The sequence below is a fragment of the Zootermopsis nevadensis genome, unplaced genomic scaffold (genome assembly GCF_977971745.1).
Source record: "Zootermopsis nevadensis isolate Lab colony 2312 unplaced genomic scaffold, Znev_1.0 Znev_ptg000009l, whole genome shotgun sequence".
NCBI lineage: Eukaryota > Metazoa > Arthropoda > Insecta > Blattodea > Termopsidae > Zootermopsis > Zootermopsis nevadensis.
The window spans coordinates 7,507,737-7,527,778 of NW_028259141.1; the positions used below are offsets into that span (position 1 = coordinate 7,507,737).

Here is a 20,042-nt window from a genome sequence, read left to right on the forward strand (position 1 = left end):
CAAAAAAAAAACTACAGCCCTTCATCACTTGGAGACTAAGACACTTCACTTCCCTTCTCACCATTTATTCCCAACTTAATAACCCTTAGCTTGTAACTACTTTTCTGACCCTCTTTCTAAAGGTGCCTAATTTACAGGGGAAAGGAAGCAAGAAGGAATGCGGGGTACATTTTCTTCCTTTTGTCAAAGACGCAATTACCATTTCCGCATTCCTCGACAGGCTTTAAAGCTGGGACCAGAGGTGTAGGTTTACGGACAAGGGTCACCACATAACAATAACTTTTCTGGGTCTGCAGGTCGAAGCGATGCTCTTTCGGGTTTTTGTCCCTAAGAACTTACAAAGGAACGCGGTCTACCGATTAGACTGCAGTTTTGAAGTTTGGTAATGGAACATCCTCTGACATCCTGGACAAAATATATGTTTGCACTCTACTGTTTCTTTGTTTTTCAATTTTATTTCTTACGTTCTTTGCTGTAACTTTATAAGTTTCATGAAAGAACCCCTCCCTCCCTTATGTTGATCGTTGTAGCTGAGTAAAGCTCAGTTGGGTAGCGTGCTTACCTGCAGTGCGGGCAACCTCGGTTCGATTCCCAGTTAACTCTTTGTGATCGCCATGTCTGTAGTGACTTTGAAGGTCGTAAGAGAATTATTTTTTGTGCCTTTGCTTTTTATATATTTAATTTTCTCCTACATTCACATTAAAAAAATACAAACGCTCAGTTGGTTTCTGAACGTAACAATTAAAAATTCACCAATATGTTACAATAGTGTAGCTCTGTATGTTTTCAGAATATGATAAGGTATGCATGGTATGGTGCTAGACTAATAACGTTAAGTGAAGTTTTCAGCAATGTAAGGAAAGTTGCATTTCCGGCTTAAGAAAAGAAAACCCTACAAAATGTGAGTGCAACAAGCAAGCAAGAATTGGATAGACTTTCGATGTGTTTTGGTTGCATTTTCTGTTAGTATCCTCTAGAACAGGGGTGGCCAACCCGCGGGCCGCATGTGGCCCGCCTTGAATATTTTTCCGGCCCGCGAGATTCATCACACTTTTACAAAATATATTTATATTTAATTTTTAGTGCTATATATTTCTTTACAATGTACGCTTAGTATCATTATTATTATATTATCTATGTTTACACTATGTTTTTTCACTCCAAAAAAATGTCTATAGTGTATCTAAATCTAATATGGGGATATATAATTTTATATGTGGCCCGCGGAGTTATGATGCATTTCCAAAGTGGCCCGAAAGATCATTTGGGTTGGCCCAACCTGCTCTAGAAACCCTCAAGTCTGTCGCGCTATTCTAACGTTTTTGACTTTTACCCTGTGTCCAGCTAAGAGCAGAATCAGCGACAAAGTTCTGCAGTCCCCTTAACTTAGGAGGGAGAGTATGTTAATGTGCAATTAATGGGGCAGTGATAAGAAAGCCAAAGAACTCTGGACATGCCTGCTGCAATGACACTCCGTAGTAATATAATTTGAGAGCTCTTTATAACATTTTTCTAAAATATTCTCACCATTCAGGAATAATAGAAATTAATCAAATGTACCAAATATGCCATAAAATCCTTGTCTGCATTCTTACGAAAGATATGTGATATGAGAAATAAGCTTGTTTGATTTCTGAGTACTCTTTATTTAAAGAAAAACCTGAATGAAGAATGGAAACTTCTGGTAATGCATCCTTTGTTCAAGCAGAAAATATATTTACAAGACTGTCATAGTAAGTGGGCAGTTTTAGTATTTTAGTTCTCAGGTTAAGAACAAGTATGTTAGCTAGTCTGAGATAATTTCAGAAAAATATGAAAGCTCTTATACACGAAAGACACCGTAATGCATTTAGATTGATTCAGCGATTATCATTCTGCTGTAATTGTATACATCGAACGGAAATAAATAAACAATAAATAAATAATAAAACTAACAATATTATGAATGTCCTATATGGCATGATAACCACTGAGGACCTGTAAAACAACAGACTATAAAATTATACAGAAGTAAGATTTTAGTGTAGTTTCTAGAACTACTTGTAACCGAACTTTCTTCCTATGTGCCTCGGAGAAAAGTGGTCTTTTTGTATGTCTACTATTCCCGTCACGAAAAAATGATTTTTTTTCAACTTGCACTTATGGCTTGTTGGTTGATGTTACAACAAACAAGCTGTAACATTCAAAGTCTCATGTCCATCATACATATCTTGAATCATATTAATGAATCAATTCAATAATGAATTTATTTTGTGGTGAATATTCAGCCCCGAAGCCGGGCAATCATCATTTGTCAGCCACCTGGTTTTATGGAATCATTGTTTGTAATTACTTTTCATAACTGTCTATTTCCATCATATCTGAGAGAAGAGATGCTGAAAACTAAAAATTGAATTCTTCACTCATGGGTTTAGAATTCCAGTGATGTCTTAGACTCTACCATTTTAAATAATGAGCACTTTAGATTATATGTTAAATTAAGATTGTGTATATCCAACTTAAGTACTGTGCAACATCTGTGAAGACAATGTAACTTTTAGTATCACATATATTAGCATAACCATCTCTTCGCCTACTGTGAGAAACTATACCACGTAGCATCCACATCTGAGTGCCATCATTGTCCTGGTTAAGGAAGACCATTCCGCCACCACTGTCACCATTACAGACACTGCTGCCTGTAAAGAAAAAAGGTTTTGTTTTTGTGTGGGCAGAAGGTTAATGAAATTAATGAATTTTGGTGTCTCTTCGTAAGTAAAATTTTGTAAGATTTGAGGTTTTCACAGCGGTGAGTATGAAGACTTCTGTCTTCTGGGTTGTTGCGCTGTCTAGTCTCGTCGATGTTTACAAACGTTTCAGAGGTCATACTGCCTCCGTCATCAGGGTGATGAGTATGAAGTTTTCTGTCTTCTGGGTTGTTGCGCTGTGTAGTCTGGTCGATGTTAACCAACGTTTCAGAGGTCATACTGCCTCCATCATCAGGGCGATGAGTATGAAGATTTCTGTCTTCTGGGTTGTTGCGCTGTGTAGTCTCGTCGATGTTTACAAACGTTTCAGAGGTCATACTGCCTCCGTCATCAGGGTGATGAGTATGAAGATTTCTGTCTTCTGGGTTGTTGCGCTGTGTAGTCTGGTCGATGTTAACCAACGTTTCAGAGGTCATACTGCCTCCGTCATCAGGGCGATGAGTATGAAGATTTCTGTCTTCTGGGTTATGGCGCTGTGTAGTCTGGTCGATGTTAACCAACGTTTCAGAGGTCATACTGCCTCCGTCATCAGGGCGATGAGTATGAAGATTTCTGTCTTCTGGGTTGTTGCGCTGTGTAGTCTGGTCGATGTTAACCAACGTTTCAGAGGTCATACTGCCTCCATCATCAGGGCGATGAGTATGAAGATTTCTGTCTTCTGGGTTGTTGCGCCGTGTAGTCTGGTCGATGTTAACCAACGTTTCAGAGGTCATACTGCCTCCGTCATCAGAGTATGAAGATTTCTGTCTTCTGGGTTGTTGCGCCGTGTAGTCTGGTCGATGTTAACCAACGTTTCAGAGGTCATACTGCCTCCGTCATCAGGGCCCTGATGATGGAGGCAGTATGACCTCTGAAACGTTTGTAAACATTGACGAGACTACACAGCGCAACAACCCAGAAGACAGAAGTCTTCATACTCACCGCTGTGAAAACCTCACTACTCAGAACACCAACATCTTCACCGCTATGATAACTTCAAATCTCATATGTTTCTTTCTTAACTGTTTAGGTTTTGCAGTGCTGACTATAAATGGTGAACTGGAAAAAATCTGAAATGAAATACTTATGACCTTCTTTAAGGCATTATATTAACATCTGTCTTAAGTGGTTGAGGAAAGCTAGTCAGAATATAGTTCATGTATGGACTTGTGAATTGGAGATCTGTATGCTAAGCACAAGACACATTGCTGTGTTCAAAATTGTAGTTTACCTTTAATTTATGACAAGAAGTTGGACATACCATTTCGATATCCTGCACAAAAGGTTGTGTTGGATGTGAAATGTGAATAGTAGTTGGGATCACTCCAGATACAAGCCTGCTGGCTCACCACTGGCATCGTTACCATTTTCAGAGTCTCTGTAGGCTCATCGTATTCATTTAAACCCCATCCAACCACCTGTTTTACAAACAACAACAAATATTTGTGAAGAATCATATTTTCAAAACAAGAATATGCCAAATTTACTATCAGGAGTAATGTTGCCACTGAAAAAATAGACTTGATACAGTAGAAATAAGTTTTCTGAGCATAATGGCTGTATGCTAAGTACTTGGTCAAAAGCAGAGCCTATATATGAAAAAGGAACTAGAAATTGTTGATAATAAGAGAGAACAAACAAGAATACTGGCACATTTAGGAATAACAGAACACTTCTGTTTCCCAAGAATATCTTACAAACAGAAAGAGAGAGATGTGGGATACTCATGGATGTGATGAACAGACTAGGCAGCGAGCACATCTAAAATGTCAGTGAAATTCTACCAGATTGCATGGTGCAACAGCCTAAAAGACAACCATTTTCATGATACCAAACTGTTTAATTCTAAAGATTAAACCTTACCAAGCCCTCCTTGTTAACCAAATATGCAGGATTAATATTCTCTTGGTCCCACAAGCATACAGGTCTCACAGTTACAGTAACTTCAACGGAGGTGGAGAGCGTAAGTACTGCTATATCTCCCACAGTAGATGTGGCATTGTATGAGGGATGTACAGTTACTTTGGTTACCTTGACACATAAAAAATATTATGCACTGATGCTGTCAGCTTACTTTCTTACACAAATCATACATCATAGATTTCCTAAATATTATTAATCATATGGAGAATTTGTTCATATCCTAAAATATTTAGCTATGTTAAGAAATGTTGCGTCTGTAATGCTTGCCTCAAACAGTTTTTATTTTGATGAATATTTAATGTAGGTATACAAAGTTAATTTTTAATTTATGCCCGGTCACACACCCTTTGAAAGCATGATACTTTTTCTCTTTATCTTATCAACACATAATTTTACATTGAGTAGTTAGAAACTCTATCTACCTGCATTTTAGAATTTTGCTGCTAAAAATAATGTTTGATAATATTTTATTCCGATCAGCTATAACTTGCTTACTGATAACTAATTATTGAACCAAATAATACACTGCATACTTTTGTAGGCTACATAATATTATAAGTTATGAAAATTAGTGGGCCTTTTCCTGGGTTGTTATTGTGTATTACTTGTTTGCTGTAAATGGTACTACAGGTGTGTATATGATCCAAAGTTTGCAAAATATAATTCTGGAAATTATACTAGGAAAATTGTAGCAAACAATTTGAGAAGTACATACATCTCTGTTCTGTGAGCCTTCCTCATTCAGATTTCTGAGGTTATATCTTCCTAGGTAAACTATGATATCACCTGGAGCTAGTTGTTTATCATTTTTGGTTACGCAGTGTGCAGCTGTCAAAAGAACAGACCTATTTGAGATATAACTTTATATTTACTACCTATATGCAATTTAAACTTGTGGAAGAAATATTACTTCTGCACTATATTGTATTTTTAGCTTTCCTAATTTATTGTCTTTTGTATATTTAGGAAATAATATTTTGTTTACCAAAGGGTTTGAAATTTCAGAAGTTATTTAAATTTATGGTATCGGCCCAGCACATTTAAATGCCTCTTCTGTATTCTACCAGCAAAAGTTTGTAAGGCCACTTGTCAGCCTTAATAGAAAATAATTTTTCTTTAGTTTCACATGCCCACAAATGTTTGTAAATTTTAAAAAATTGTATTTGTATGATGTACTTTGTTATTGCTTACCACATTAGTGAAATGTTTGATGTTGAATCTTAACTCCTAATACCATCATATTTGTAATTGGCTCTCCTCAAATTCACACAACAAACATAGATTTTATTGGTATGTCTCTTTATAAAACTGAATTTCAAATAATTCATATTGGACAATAAATTTTTACCAGCATGTATAAATAAAGAAATTAACAATGCCTATTCAAAGTGTTTGACAGTAGAACTTTCTAGACCAGATCCTGTTCTATTAAATGTAGTCAATCTGAATCAAACTGTGATTGCCAAACAAGTTGAAGATGTAATATCTGTGTTCTTATCGAGAGAAACAAAAAAGTAAAGTAAAAGAATGTAAATCTATTATTACTTGCTCACAGATGTTTATAGTTATGTTTATTATTTGTCCTTCACTGTGTTTCAACTGTTGAGCAGATTTCTGATACATTATAAAGTCATGTTTTGGAAGACTTCAGAAAGTTTAAGCATACATATTACACATACTTGCTTTGGAAATTCACTGTTACTAAATGATTTACTGTATCTGAAAGTACTGTTATTGACATCAAAACTTGCAGAAACCACAGTCAAATACTTTGAAAAGAATGTTAAGATGAGAGTTGCTTGTTAAATTAGTTGTTCTCGCTGTATGCGATGTAAGTTCTTTTTGTTCTTCTTCACTTTTCTGGGAAATATGTTTATGTATTCATGTGTAAATCAACATTTATTAGTTTTATTTCTGATTTATCTAAAACAAAATTTTCTGTGTCTAAGAATCTTTACTATTTATCAGTGGTTTGCACTCATTGTATTGTATTAAGTTATGCAGAGAGTTAAGTTTTGGCAGAACACATTTATTTCTATTGTTTTTTACTGTATTTGTTGCAGTGTATTATCCAAAATAATGGGATGGAGATGATTTCAGGAAATATTATATCTCCAATAGTATGTGTATAAATAAATATATAAAGATATGATACTGACTGAGATAAGTGACTGCAATATTGTCAGACCTGTTTGGATTTCACTGTCATGCATTGCAACATCAAAAATGCTGTGGAACTTACTACATCCAAAATCATGAATATAGGTTTTTTCTTGTTATTTATCAAAAGATTCCAGAAAATTTTATCAGTATGCTGGAACAATAAATATAGATATGGGTTACTGTGAAAAATGGGAAGCATATTTGATCTTGTTAATGACCCACACACTCTGTTAATTTGTTTAATTATGGTGTATACATTGTACAGAATATATTTTCTGACTGTTTTACAACAAAGAAACATAAATATTTAAATTTTAGCAAAACAATGCAAGCCATAACAAGCCATAACAGTTCAGTAAAATTAAATATTTAGAGAAGAAGTTGGAATTCAAAATTTGTTAACAGAATTGGAAGAGACCACTATCATAATATAGACACAAATTATATAAGTGCACAGGTTCTTTCATACTATGATGGTGAGATACGAATCATTGGTAATAATCTTATTTACCTGTGATAACAGTTTTGATGCCAATTAAAGATCCACCACACCTGTATCTAATGTCACGCCTCATGTACAAGTACAGAGCTGCATGCCAGGGCCATTGACCTATGACTGTATCTTCTCCATAAGTGATGAGTGGGTTGGTTCTCACTACCAGCATTCCACATTGGAGTCCTTTGTCCAAATATGTTACACAGAAAGAAAAGATGAAATATAGGATTCAGATGCAGATACACTTTATATAAGTTCTTAGAAATTTGTAATTTACTCCAGTGTTATAAGTTACTGTTTATGCAGCTTTTAGTCTAATGAGAAATAATAATGCAGCCCATTACAGATATACTACTTTCTTAACTTATTTTAATTTTGCTTATATTTTCCATAAAGTCCTAACAAATTTATTCAAAAAATTCCTCCTCTGCAGCACATGTTCTTTCTTCTAGAAGTTAACATCCCCAGTCTAACAAAAATTATCACCGAACAGCATATTATAGACTCATTTTGAACAATGCAATCTGGAAATACTTGCCTGTAGGCATTCTAGCAGTCTACATAAGATTAATGCTTAATGTCCAACAGCGTTGACACTAGATAAGTTATGCACAATTGACATAGCTTTAAGAATGGCTCAAGGGCCTGATCCCAGCACTTTCAACATTGGAATGACCAATGTTACCACATGCATTTTATTGTATAAATTCTTGTTTATTCTGTAACAAATGTAGGTTAATACTTTGGACTGAATGAATTTTCAGTCAAATTATATAAAAATGAATTTTTTTGGAACATAAAATAATGTCTGAAAGAAACATACTGATTTTATAAGTTATACAGAACTGAGTCATACAATATTAAATTAATTATTGTGCTGGAGTGTCAGAACCTTGATTTATAGTTCAATTTATTGTGATTTGTAAAGTTTATATTTCTTAAAAAACAAACATTCTGAATTTTTAATTTACCTGTTCTTTGTATTACTGGTAGAGTTGTGTACATTGGTGGAAGAATAGGCTCTTTAGTCGTTGTTTGCCCATACTCCATAGGCGTCGGTTTGCTGCTTGGGGTTATTATTTCAGTGACTGGTGTGTACATTGGTGGAAGAATAGGCTCGTTAGTTGTTGTTTGCCCATACTCTATAGGTGTCGGTTTGCTGCTTTGGGTTATTATTTCAGTGACTGGTGTGTACATTGGTGGAATAATAGGCTCTTTAGTTGTTGTTTGCCCATACTCTATAGGTGTCAGTTTGCTGCTTTGGGTTATTATTTCAGTGACTGGTGTGTACATTGGTGGAATAAAAGGCTCTTTAGTTGTTGTTTGCCCATACTCTATAGGTGTCGGTTTGCTGCTTTGGGTTATTATTTCAGTGACTGGTGTGTATATTGGTGGAAGAAAAGGCTCTTTAGTTGTTGTTTGCCCATACTCTATAGGCGTCTGTTTGCTGCTTGGAGTTATTATTTCAGTGACTGGAGGTGTCTGTATGTAGACTGGAAGCGTTGGTGTGATCGGTCGCCTAGTTTGTTCAATGTTGTAAGGACAGTCAAGGCTACTTGAAGTACATCTTTCACTAAATATAGAATGTTGATATAAAAGTATTCTCACTGCAGAGAAACCTGTAACAGAGTTTACAATAAACACATTTTTATCTTAATAGTGAGTGTACTCCATTGTCAATCTGCAATAATTGCATTCTTGATAGTGGAAGAGGAAACTAATATTACTACTACTACTGCTGCTGCTGCTGCTGCTGCTGATAAGTACATCCCATATGAAAGAAAATACTTACTCCTAAGATGGCTGTTTTCTGACTGACTCATTGCACTGATGATGGAGGCAGCAGGGACCTCTGAAACATTGGTAAACTTGTACCAAACTACATGGCACTACATCCCAGAAGACAGCCATCTTTGGACTCACTGCCTTGAGAACCTCAAATTCTAACTACTTACTCCTGGTTAAAAGCTTTAATGAGCTTTCTGTACATACTTGGTTTATTCCCACTGCATAGAACTTCATTGTTTACAATGATACTCTTGACAGCAGGCAATGGAGAAGTCATGGAAGAATCTGGTTGGTACAGGGGAAAATCTAATTTGTATTGAATGTAATATCTTTCCCCTCTCCGTATCCTGTCCCATTCTTCATTTAGTTTATTAACCAGGTTAAGAAATCCATTGGTGATCTGCAACATATTTATGCTGACTATAAGTGTCATTTATTTAATTTAGAGTTTACCAACCTTTAATTGAAATATAATTAATAATAAATTGGGCTGAAAGACTTCATTATTATGGAGTCTGTTTCTGACAGAGTGCAAAGAATGTGAAAATATTTCATAAGAATTTAATTTACTAAACACCTCCAGTGGTGATACATTGCTATATTTTATTGAGATTTTATAGAATGAAATGCTGTCAACACGGAAAATACTCAAGCAGAAAACTTGCTGTGTATGTTTTATGATGTGTATCAGTGTGTTTGGACAGTATGATGATGTATTGTGAGGGGATCACTCGTTCACAGTTATGAAAGATTGTCTTTAACCAATGTTAAATTCTCATATTATCTAGCACTAGGTGCTAGCATAATCTTGGAAACATCTTGGGTTCGGTAATGTTGAATCTGAAAGTTATATCGTTCTGTAAAATGGAGATATATGTGTTCATATTTATAAAAATATTCAGTGGTATTCAGATTTTAATATTTGCCATGTGAATGGCTGTCCTGACTGACATACCTCAGTTCTTTTAGGTAAATAAATTAGTCACAAAAAGCTTCTTCCTCCTCCATTTACTTTACCATTGTTCAAAATCAAAAGTTGATGCTGTGTAACCTGTGCACTTGATAATCTGAACCATGCTAATCTTAAAAATTAAATTATTAAATTCTAAAATAGAAAAGTTGGACATTTTAATTACCAGTGGCATAGTTCCTGTAACATATATCTCAACTCTGATGTCAATTGCAACAATAGGGTAAGGGTTTGGAACACTGATTACTCCATACCATTCTCCAGATCGGCTTTGTTGATACCGAAACACATTTGGACAGGCTGTTGCATATGAAGAGACTTCTAAGATAAAAAAGAGTTTTATATATTATTAATTTCAACGTAAAATAACTTCTTATTAACAATACCATCTTTTCCAAATGCCTTTGGTAACTGTATTCTTAGTGATTTATTTATTTTGGACTTTTTCTATCATTTGCTGACATTTTTAATTGCTTGGAAAAAAAAAAACACGTTTTGAGGGATGAATTTTTCTTTGTCATCAGGTGTAAAGGGAATGCATTCAGTCAGTTGGAGCTAACAGACTGAGCTAATCTTGATCTGTGGAACATGATTAAGGGTCAAGATTTCTGTCTTCTGGGTTGTTGCGCTGTGTAGTCTGGTCGATGTTAACCAACGTTTCAGAGGTCATACTGCCTCTGTCATGCATCGCCCTGATGACGGAGGCAGTATGACCTCTGAAACGTTGGTTAACATCGACTAGACTACACAGCGCAACAACCCAGAAGACAGAAATCTTCATACTCACTGCTGTGAAAACCTCAAATCTTACATGATTAAGGGTTTCAACAGACAGTGGGTAAAGTCCATAATAAAGAAGCTAGTAACAGACAAGTCACTAATTTTCTTCTTACGTAATTTATTCTGTTCTGCACTTAGATCTATAATATTTTCCTTAGTTTGTTTTCAAAGTAGATTTCAGTTTCCAAGTTGGAAACAGCTTTCACATCTTTTGCAATATGAACAAGTATATATTCCATGTGTTTATACATGCAACGATCTTACAAATTTGAATTTTTAGGAAGAATATAAATAAAAATGCCTGAGTTTTTCTAGCAGCAAACGTAATGGAAAGTGTTACAAATATGTAACAAACCTGTAATATTTGATTGTAAAGGCCAAGATGCGGCTTTTGATGATGTGCCTTTGTTGTATGCTACTTGAAAAGAATCAAGTGGTTCCTTGACTCCATAAAGTGGATTTTTCTTTGTGTTATACTCAAAATACTGAAAATTATTCATACCACTTAATGGATGGTTTGTATCTTGATTTGGTTGCGGGAATGCAGCTCCCCTAATTGGGTAAAGAATATGTTCCAAATACAGTTTTGTGAAGACTTTATCTGGAAACATAAAGACACTTTTTGTATAATATAGGTTCCTTTGTGTGCATACTCTTGCTCACTCACATACATGTGAATATGTGCATGTGTGCACGTGCACGTGCACAAGAACTATGGAAACAATGATTGTGATATTACATGTGAATAGAATGACAATATGGATAGATTATTACATAACCTCCAAACTATATTAGGTAGCTGTATACCAGAAAATAAAATTTGTACTGGCAATTAATTTTACTAAAGAAACTTTTTTTTTTGCACTGAAATATAAGAACTTGGAATTTGCATTAGCATGTTGGAAAAGTAAGAAATATACAAGCTACAGAAAAATGCTTTTCAAGAGAACTGAGAAACGTCACTCACTATGATAATGAGCAATAAATTGTGGGACACTGTTTAACTATATTTTTGAACGAGAAAAAATGTAAGGACTTTACAGAAAATTGGCTTCAAGATGTGCACAAAATGAAACATTGTAGAATTCCTAAAAGAATAATCCATTTTAAACTGAGAGGAAGAAGTACACAAGGGCAAATAAAAAGAGATTGGATCTGGAACAGGAAGGAGGTGTACAGGAAGGAAACAACTTTGAACATGGACAAGGACATACAACTGAGGGAGATATGTGCCATAACCTTATTGAATAAAAATAGGATTATGTAATACATACTTGGTGTGTTGCCTATGCAGATAACATTCCCATTTGAAGTGATACTTGTCACTGTTGGCAAAGGCCATGTTATAGGAAAGGACTGGTGGAATTGGATTGGCTGTCTATCCCCTGTGTTAATCCTTCTCCATACCACATTCTCGTTTTCCAAAAGTCTTAGTGAACCAACATATTGCTGCAATATACAAACATTTTGCTGAATTAGACTTTAAAATATAAGGAAATGTTTGAATAGTTTGACATAATATTATTTTAAGTAAGTACACTTCTAGAATTTTTTCTGAAGGTTTTCAATCCACTTATACTAATTTTACTTCTTTTGTGGTTGTATGTGTACAAATCTATAAGTTTGTTGCTTATTCTTTGATGATCAGGCTTTATCCAAAATTTAGTTCACTGACATCTAGTAATTAGTGACTGGAAAATATAACTGAAATTATAAATGTGATGATATGGTTACTATTTAAAAATGCTTTTGAATATATTTACAGTCTTTTGTCATTCAATTCTATATACATATTTTAAGTTAGCACTGTTGAATTTAAAATACAAGTCACAGAGCTGTTATGTTAAGTTTTCTTTTTCACAAATTACCTTACTTTACATTACTCGTTTTGAAATTGCTGTAAGAAAATTCAAGTTCCTAAATTTAATTATTACAATATTGCTTCTTCAAAAGAAAATGTGAATCAGATTGTTACATCATTCTATCATGGTAAAATATTCATATTAAATATCATGTTAATGAGTTCGAAATATTGTAGAAATCGACGAAGTAGAAACGTAAATATTATTCATAAAGCTACTTTTACATGAATAAGAAAGGTTGCTCAAATACCTTTTACTAGGAATGTTATTGAGATATTCTGCTTATAATATTGATATTATAGAGACTGATACACGTAAATTTTAGTTAACTTACTTAAAATTAACAAACATTTGTTGTGGTTAGATACTTCTTATTATATAATGAGATTTAGCACTTGAAGATTGCAAGTGTCCTTATTAGGAACACTGTATGAAACCCAACTGAGATTCAAACAGGGCACCTTCTAAATATAGATCTACGGTGTTATCAGTACACCAACCTGGTTCAGTAAATAGAACCTCAAGGTCAACCGACATGATTACGATTTTCTTGTAATCATCAGCAGCACCTTTAGGAAATATAAGTATGAGCTGTTTCTGCTCCTTTAGACTCTGTGTATTATTGACCTCAATGTACTGATATGCCTATTGTATGAAAGTTATTTTTCTGTTTTGGTACTTGATGTAATAATTTATTTATATTTAATGATGTCGTGTATTGCGGCAAATACCAAATGTTTGTTATGGTGGCACCGCGATTTGAAGATTTCTAGCTCTGACTGCGTTTGACGTAGCAAGCCCGAGCCTGGATAGAAGGTTGTCAGCTGTTCTTTTAAACTGCAAACAACGAATAGTGCGGTAGAAAGCTTGCAGGGGTCAGAGTGCATGCCAGGATGTACAAAGGCTGAAAGAATCGCCAGTGTTCGCAAATAAACACAACTGGTAACGCGCCTGACAAATACGTGGCTATCGGCAAAAGTACTTTGAATTCACAGAGCCTTCCCTACATACTATTAATTAAAGCAAGAACTTTGCAAAAATCAGCATTGTGCTACTTATAAAATTTACTGGAAGTTACTACCTAGCCAATGTATTATTTTAATCAAGATAAGACAGCAATTCTATTAAAGCCCATATTGTATTTTTAAAGCATTTTAAAGTATTTTTCGGGATATACATTTTTTCCTTCCATTACATTTTTTATGATGTAATGGGGTGTTTGGAAATTAGGGTTCTTTAACGACAAGTAATTTATTTATTACAATATTATGAACTAGCCAAGGAAGACGCTGCAATGAAGCACTTACAAGGAGTTTGCAAACCTAATCTGGCGAGATGGAAGACATGTATTACCGCTGTTCAAGAAGTCATGCCAAGATATTAATAATTAAAACTTACTGTACGTAGAACTGCTTCAAGGGCCATCTCGACTGTGATCTTGAACGTGTAACTTGGTTGAGGTGCTGGGACGGTAATGAGGCCATGCCAGTTACCAGAAGAATCTGCTAGGTACTGAAATATACCAGGGCAGGGGCTTGTGGGGAATGGCTGACTCCAAGAAGGCCCCAGGGTCTGTGCTGCAAGTAAGATCCCCAATACTTGCCCGCACACCATGACAGTCACCTCAACTCACACAAGCACAACATCAGTCACCAGCCTATTGAACAAAATGAAGGATCTTCTAAAGAAAGAAGCACCTGGAATCAAATGATGTGCTGTAGCCTGGAGGTGCAGGCGAATAATGATTCAGCACGTAAAGTCGCTGTTAATGTATTCTCAGTTCTGTATGCCAGGAGAGTAGCCTTGTTATAAGTTATAACGCAAACATGTACCACTTACACAGTACAGTCAAAGGAAGCATTTTTTAAGAACTAACCTCTCTTCGAAACACTGAATGTTATTACCCCATGACTTTGTTTGCAACTTGTCTACTGTAATGATCAGCTAAGCAGCTTGGTGATTTAATGGCTGTCGTACATGCTAAGTATTCTAAGGATTGCAGTAATAAGGAAAAGAAACTGTAAGAAATATCTGTCGCTTGATATAGAAGTGGAATAAACTCCCGAAACGTCATGTACCAAGTGTTCAATGTGCTGTCCATCACGTACGGAGCACGTCTGGATGTAACAACACTTCTTGGAGCAGGTGGACGTCGAAACTACCAGGCTCATGCTCGTTCACGAAGACGTAGTCAGTTTCTTTTAAGTACACTTGTGTCTTGACGAGGCCCCAGGAAGGAAAGACCGATGGATTAAGATCCGGAGACCACGTGCCACATATCGCAATCCGTTGGCAGAATTCCGCATTAACTACGGAATTACTGATTGCGTGACATCATTATTTTTCGAGATTGCACAGAGTTATGATTCAAAATACCACAATTTCATAGAGCCTACGTTCGGGTTATTTGATGCCAGGGTGCTGAGGAGAGCACGAAGTAAAATGATTGTGGGGAAAATTGAATAATGAGAAATTTTATAATTTGTGATCTTCACTAAATATTATTAGGGTGATTTATCAAGAAAGATGAGATTGACAGGGAATGTAGCACGTATGGGAGAAATGAAAAATATTTTCTACAAAATATTTGGAATATCTGAAGGGAAGAGACCTAGAAGCAGATGGTAGAAATATTAATATGGGCCTTAAGAAAATGTGATGGGACAATATAGACTGGATTAATCTGGCTCAGCTTACGGCCCAGTTTAAACACTATACTTAATTTTCGGTTTCTATCAAAAGACGGGACATTTCTTAACAGTTAGCTTGCCAAGAAGGATTCTGCTTCTTCAAGTTAATTAGCTAGCCCCAAAGTGGAAGCATCCATTTTATAGGTAATTTTACAACAATTTTGTTTCCATATTTTATCCATTTGTTGTAAAGAGTGTGTATTGATACTGGTTGTTGAAATGACTTCCTGACTGTCATTACTATGCAAGTGCAGCTGTACAGCAGTCATCAAATATGAAATTGTGTACACAATACTTCAGCCAAAATTCGCCATTGCTGCCCACGTTATACACGTCCTTGAGTTAGAGAATAACAAAGAAGTACCCAGCGCTCCTGTCGTCATGTCAGCATTTTTCGTTGTCTTAAAAAACAATCAATTGACCTTTTGGTTCTAATGGAGTTTGATTAATTCTTATTCTTCGTCGCCTGCTTCACTACTTCCTTCATCCTGTGTGACGGTGGAAAATAGAAATGGTGGTAGAGAGAGATACAGAATTTTTATTAAAACCTGAAATCTTGAGGCCACCACAGGACTCTATCCTGAGCTAGATGCACTCAGTTAGACTCCACTCCAATACCAAATTTAAACGAAATTCATTCTGATATAATGCATGCTGGCAGAAAGTTCACGTTATGTATTTATTTTACGAGTTTCTTATGAAAAACGCATAAAAGCACAAAGATGATGAGGATAACTTGTAAAATTTCCAACGGACTGGGCATTTCTTGATTTAGCGCCTGGAGCAAAGTGCTCGAATCCTCTCGCCAATTTGAAGTATTCTTGACGTAAATTTCCTAGAAGGATGATGCAGTGCGATTCTGTGGAGTCGTGGGTGATGTTTTAATATGCCAGCGAATAACCACCGGAATTTTAGCAGACGTTTCATGTGACATTCTGTGTTCCGACGAGAAAAAAGGCATTGAATAAGGTTTTAAGATTCACAAAATGCACGTGTTAAAGGGTCGAAATGATTTTTCAGAAGCAGGTAGACGCTCCAGATTTCTATAAAAACCATGGGAAATGATTAACATATTATAGAAGAAATTTTTGCAGTGTAGGTTCAGGAATTCGTTCCTACATATTTCCTTGTAGCAGACGATAACTATGACGTCTTATGACACTGGAAATAGCTGCGATAAAAAAGGCTTTTTCGAACAAAGTACTTTGCGCTTTTATCCGGGTAAACGTCGATTTCCAGCCTTGAATAGAATGGATTTTATTATAGTAATATAAAGTATTTCGTTATGTCTTGTAGGTTATTTACATGAGCCTCACTGATTTTCAGAAAATCGGTAATGTATTAGAAATAGCTTCCGCCCCATGTATAACGCATTGTGTGCTATGCAGAGAGTATATAGATGTTGTGCATGAGAAGTAGGCCTGTTATTGTTTAACGGAAGCCCGTAGATTGAGGGTGTTTGAAAACAAGGCGTTGAGGAGACTTGATAGACGACGTAACATGAAGCTGTAGAAACGTGGATAATGAGGAACTTCATAATTTGCACTCTTCAACAGGTACTTTTGAAGTGATAAAGGAATGAGAAATGCATACAAAATTTTATTTGAGAAACCTGAAGTAAAGAGACCACTTGAGAGACATAGGCGTAGATGGGAGGTTAATGTTAAATTGAGTCAACAAGAAGATGTGAGTGTACTGAATCCATCTAGCCCTGTGACTAGTTCTTGTGAACATGATAATGGATCTTGTATTCCACACCAATCTTCAGCATTCTTGAAGACAGATGGAATGATAATAGTTTTGGAAGTGAATGATGACAGGTATTTCCAGAATTTAATTTATTCTTAATTTTATCATAAACTGGTTTTCTGTTTATTAGTATTGTTTCTAGATAATTAAAATGTTGAAATATTCTCATATGATTTGTTCCATATGATTTTACAGCTATTTGTGACTTCATGTCATGTTAAGCTTCCTTGCTGGACTGTAGGGGAATTTTTATATTCTTCTTATATATACTTTTGTACTTATGCACTTATAAATTAATATATGCTTTTCCATTCCAAAATGTAAATTAGAGCTCGTACTTCACTCTTGCTGATTCACCAACATAAATTACTTACGCATACATTTCACTGCCAATATCAACTACAGAAACAACTAACATATATCTAATATGCTTCCAAAAGAACATTTTTTTTGGAAGCATATTAGAAAGCCAAATGTAGTTTTCTGTCTCCTGATTCAATTATAGACACTGATATCATCAATAATTGATGAATTCTAAAGAGAATTTAGCCTGGATATAATGCCATTGGCAGTCAAGCTAGCTTACCATTCTGTAACACTATGTATTCTACAGAATGATCCATGTAAAGTGCAACCGTAACCTCAAAAGTATTTGTAAGCTGTAGTGACAAAAGTATATCAAGACAACAATTGAGTTGTTTTTTAATTTTTATTTGTGAGGAACACTTACATGAAAGCATTACAGTACAAGCTGAAAATATCTACCATCTTCTCAAAGACAAGCATCTGCCCTTGTGTCTTTCATGTGACTTGTAAAGTATTTCTATGTCACTGTTGACAATAGTCTATTAGCTATTGTGTTTCATTTCATCCAAGCTTAGTGGATTGTGTAAATAGACTCTTTCTTTGAGAAATTCATACCAAAAGAAATCATCATGAATACATCATGTTCGTGCCTGCACAGTTTTTGCAAAAGTGATATGAGCAGTGGCCTAACAACCTGAGTGACCTTGAATCGAGTGTTATGGGGAAAATTGGGTCTGCATCTGATTTAATTTTTGTATAGAAGTGTTTGGTTGCATTTTAAATGGTACACACTGCTCAATAACATGTTAACCTTGAACAGTTTTGTAGTGAGAACTACACTATCACCATTCCATTTGGCATTTTGAAGTATTGTATTGTGGTAGATCTCTAAAAGCACGTGTCTTACTAAGGTTATTTTTTGGGGAAAAGATGGTATAGTGACTATACAAAATATCTGGTTTTATAGTGGTAGTTGATATGAATTGTGAAATTTACATAAAACATGTATGCTAATTGTATAAGCGACATTACGTACTATGAGATCTAATCATTCAGAACCATAAAATGCTCCATATAAACGTTTAATATGTTTATATTTTCTTCTACCTCATATTTTACCTGATTTTACAGCTTCAGGAATGAAATACATTCTGTAACAATCTTGTTTCTTTCAGTTTTCAAGCACATCATTTTACATATTATAGCTAGTTTAATCCATAGAATCTTTTCATTGTTGAAAATACTGATGGGCATAAATCAGAAAATTTATTTTACTCCAAATTTTACAAGATATTAACATCAAATGATAAGAGCATTGATCCAATCTAGATACTGTGCAATATCTGTGAAGACAATATAGCTGTGATCATCACAACGTTCCTTGTCATTATCATTTGGTCTGCTGTTTGAGACAATACCACGAAGCATCCAAATTTGATTACCATCTCTTTGATTCTCTGGGAACACCATCCCACCTCCACTGTCACCATTACATACACTGCTGCCTGTAAAATATTTTAAATATCAATTGGCGTGCTTTATCCTCAGAACTGTTGACTTGATTTTGATAAAATTTGATATTATGGTTATTTGACAAATTTGTTTAGCTTTAGATACTTGCTCCTTTACATTCATATTGCACAAGCAATGAGTACTGACCTGTTTTCTGATTTAAGTTTCTCAGTTTCTCCATTTTATATAACTCTGAATCAGGTCAATATAAAGTATATTAGCAAATTATAACTGTCACACTTGTTTCTCTGATCTAAACAGTAACCCTTATAATAATCATGAACTGAAACTTAACGTACCGTTTCGATATCCAGCACAGAAAGTTGTGTTAGAAGTGAACTGCGAGAAGAAAGTAGGATCACTCCAGATGCAAGTCTCCTGCTTTACAACTGGCATTTTAACCATCTTCAACTTCTGTGCATTGTTGCCTTTCTCATCTAAGCCCCATCCAACCACCTGTCATAAGAGGACATACAAATGGCAATGTAATTGTCTGTTAATGAATACTTTTGTCTTGATCTGCATTTTCTGGTAGTGTCCAGTTCCCTACACACATATTTAAACTAGCTACGTCCTGAATACAAGTAAAGCGTGTTAGCATGGAGCCATCCTGCTCGATGTGGCAAGGCTGATGGCAACAATGGTATATGATACTACAAGTAAATGTAATTTATCTGGACAGTATTTGTGATGATGTATATTGGTTTACTTTAAATTGTTATTTTTTATTTAAATATACTACTTAAATATTATCTAGGAAATGTGTTTTTCTCTAGCATTGATATTTATACTTGATGACTTTTTTGACTAATTCCATGGAGAAAATTTATTGAGAAGCTAATAGTTGTTCAGATAGTCAAGAAACTCCCTGTCGCTTATGGAACTGGAAGATTCATTACTATGTTCATAAGATCCTGCTACTGGACTCTATCCCGAACTGACTGAATCAAGTTACAATCTCTCGTCTTATTTCTTTAACCCTTAACATCCCTGTGTTGTACTAGCATCTTATGAAAGTATTAATCCCAGAGTTAAATCTGGCTGGCAGCCCCATGGCATGGGGTTTTAAATCCCATA

The 20,042-nt window shown here is 35.2% G+C and overlaps 1 protein-coding gene across 1 annotated transcript in view; it reads right to left on the bottom strand.

Moving 5' to 3' along the window:
- Positions 1–661: 661 nt before the first annotated feature.
- LOC110826877 (uncharacterized) overlaps positions 662–20,042 on the bottom strand; it is a 28,163-nt gene continuing 8,782 nt past the window's right edge. Inside the window, exons 11-23 of the mRNA XM_087345981.1 lie at positions 19,265–19,421; positions 18,755–18,958; positions 14,107–14,336; positions 12,121–12,295; positions 11,202–11,447; positions 10,233–10,387; positions 9,301–9,496; positions 8,280–8,927; positions 7,324–7,491; positions 5,365–5,477; positions 4,590–4,757; positions 3,988–4,144; positions 662–2,678 (exon numbers count right to left, since the gene is read on the bottom strand). Of these exons, the coding sequence (XP_087202107.1) occupies positions 2,473–2,678; positions 3,988–4,144; positions 4,590–4,757; positions 5,365–5,477; positions 7,324–7,491; positions 8,280–8,927; positions 9,301–9,496; positions 10,233–10,387; positions 11,202–11,447; positions 12,121–12,295; positions 14,107–14,336; positions 18,755–18,958; positions 19,265–19,421 (2,823 nt within the window). The 3' untranslated portion in view covers positions 662–2,472. The remainder of the gene's footprint in view (positions 2,679–3,987; positions 4,145–4,589; positions 4,758–5,364; positions 5,478–7,323; positions 7,492–8,279; positions 8,928–9,300; positions 9,497–10,232; positions 10,388–11,201; positions 11,448–12,120; positions 12,296–14,106; positions 14,337–18,754; positions 18,959–19,264; positions 19,422–20,042) is intronic.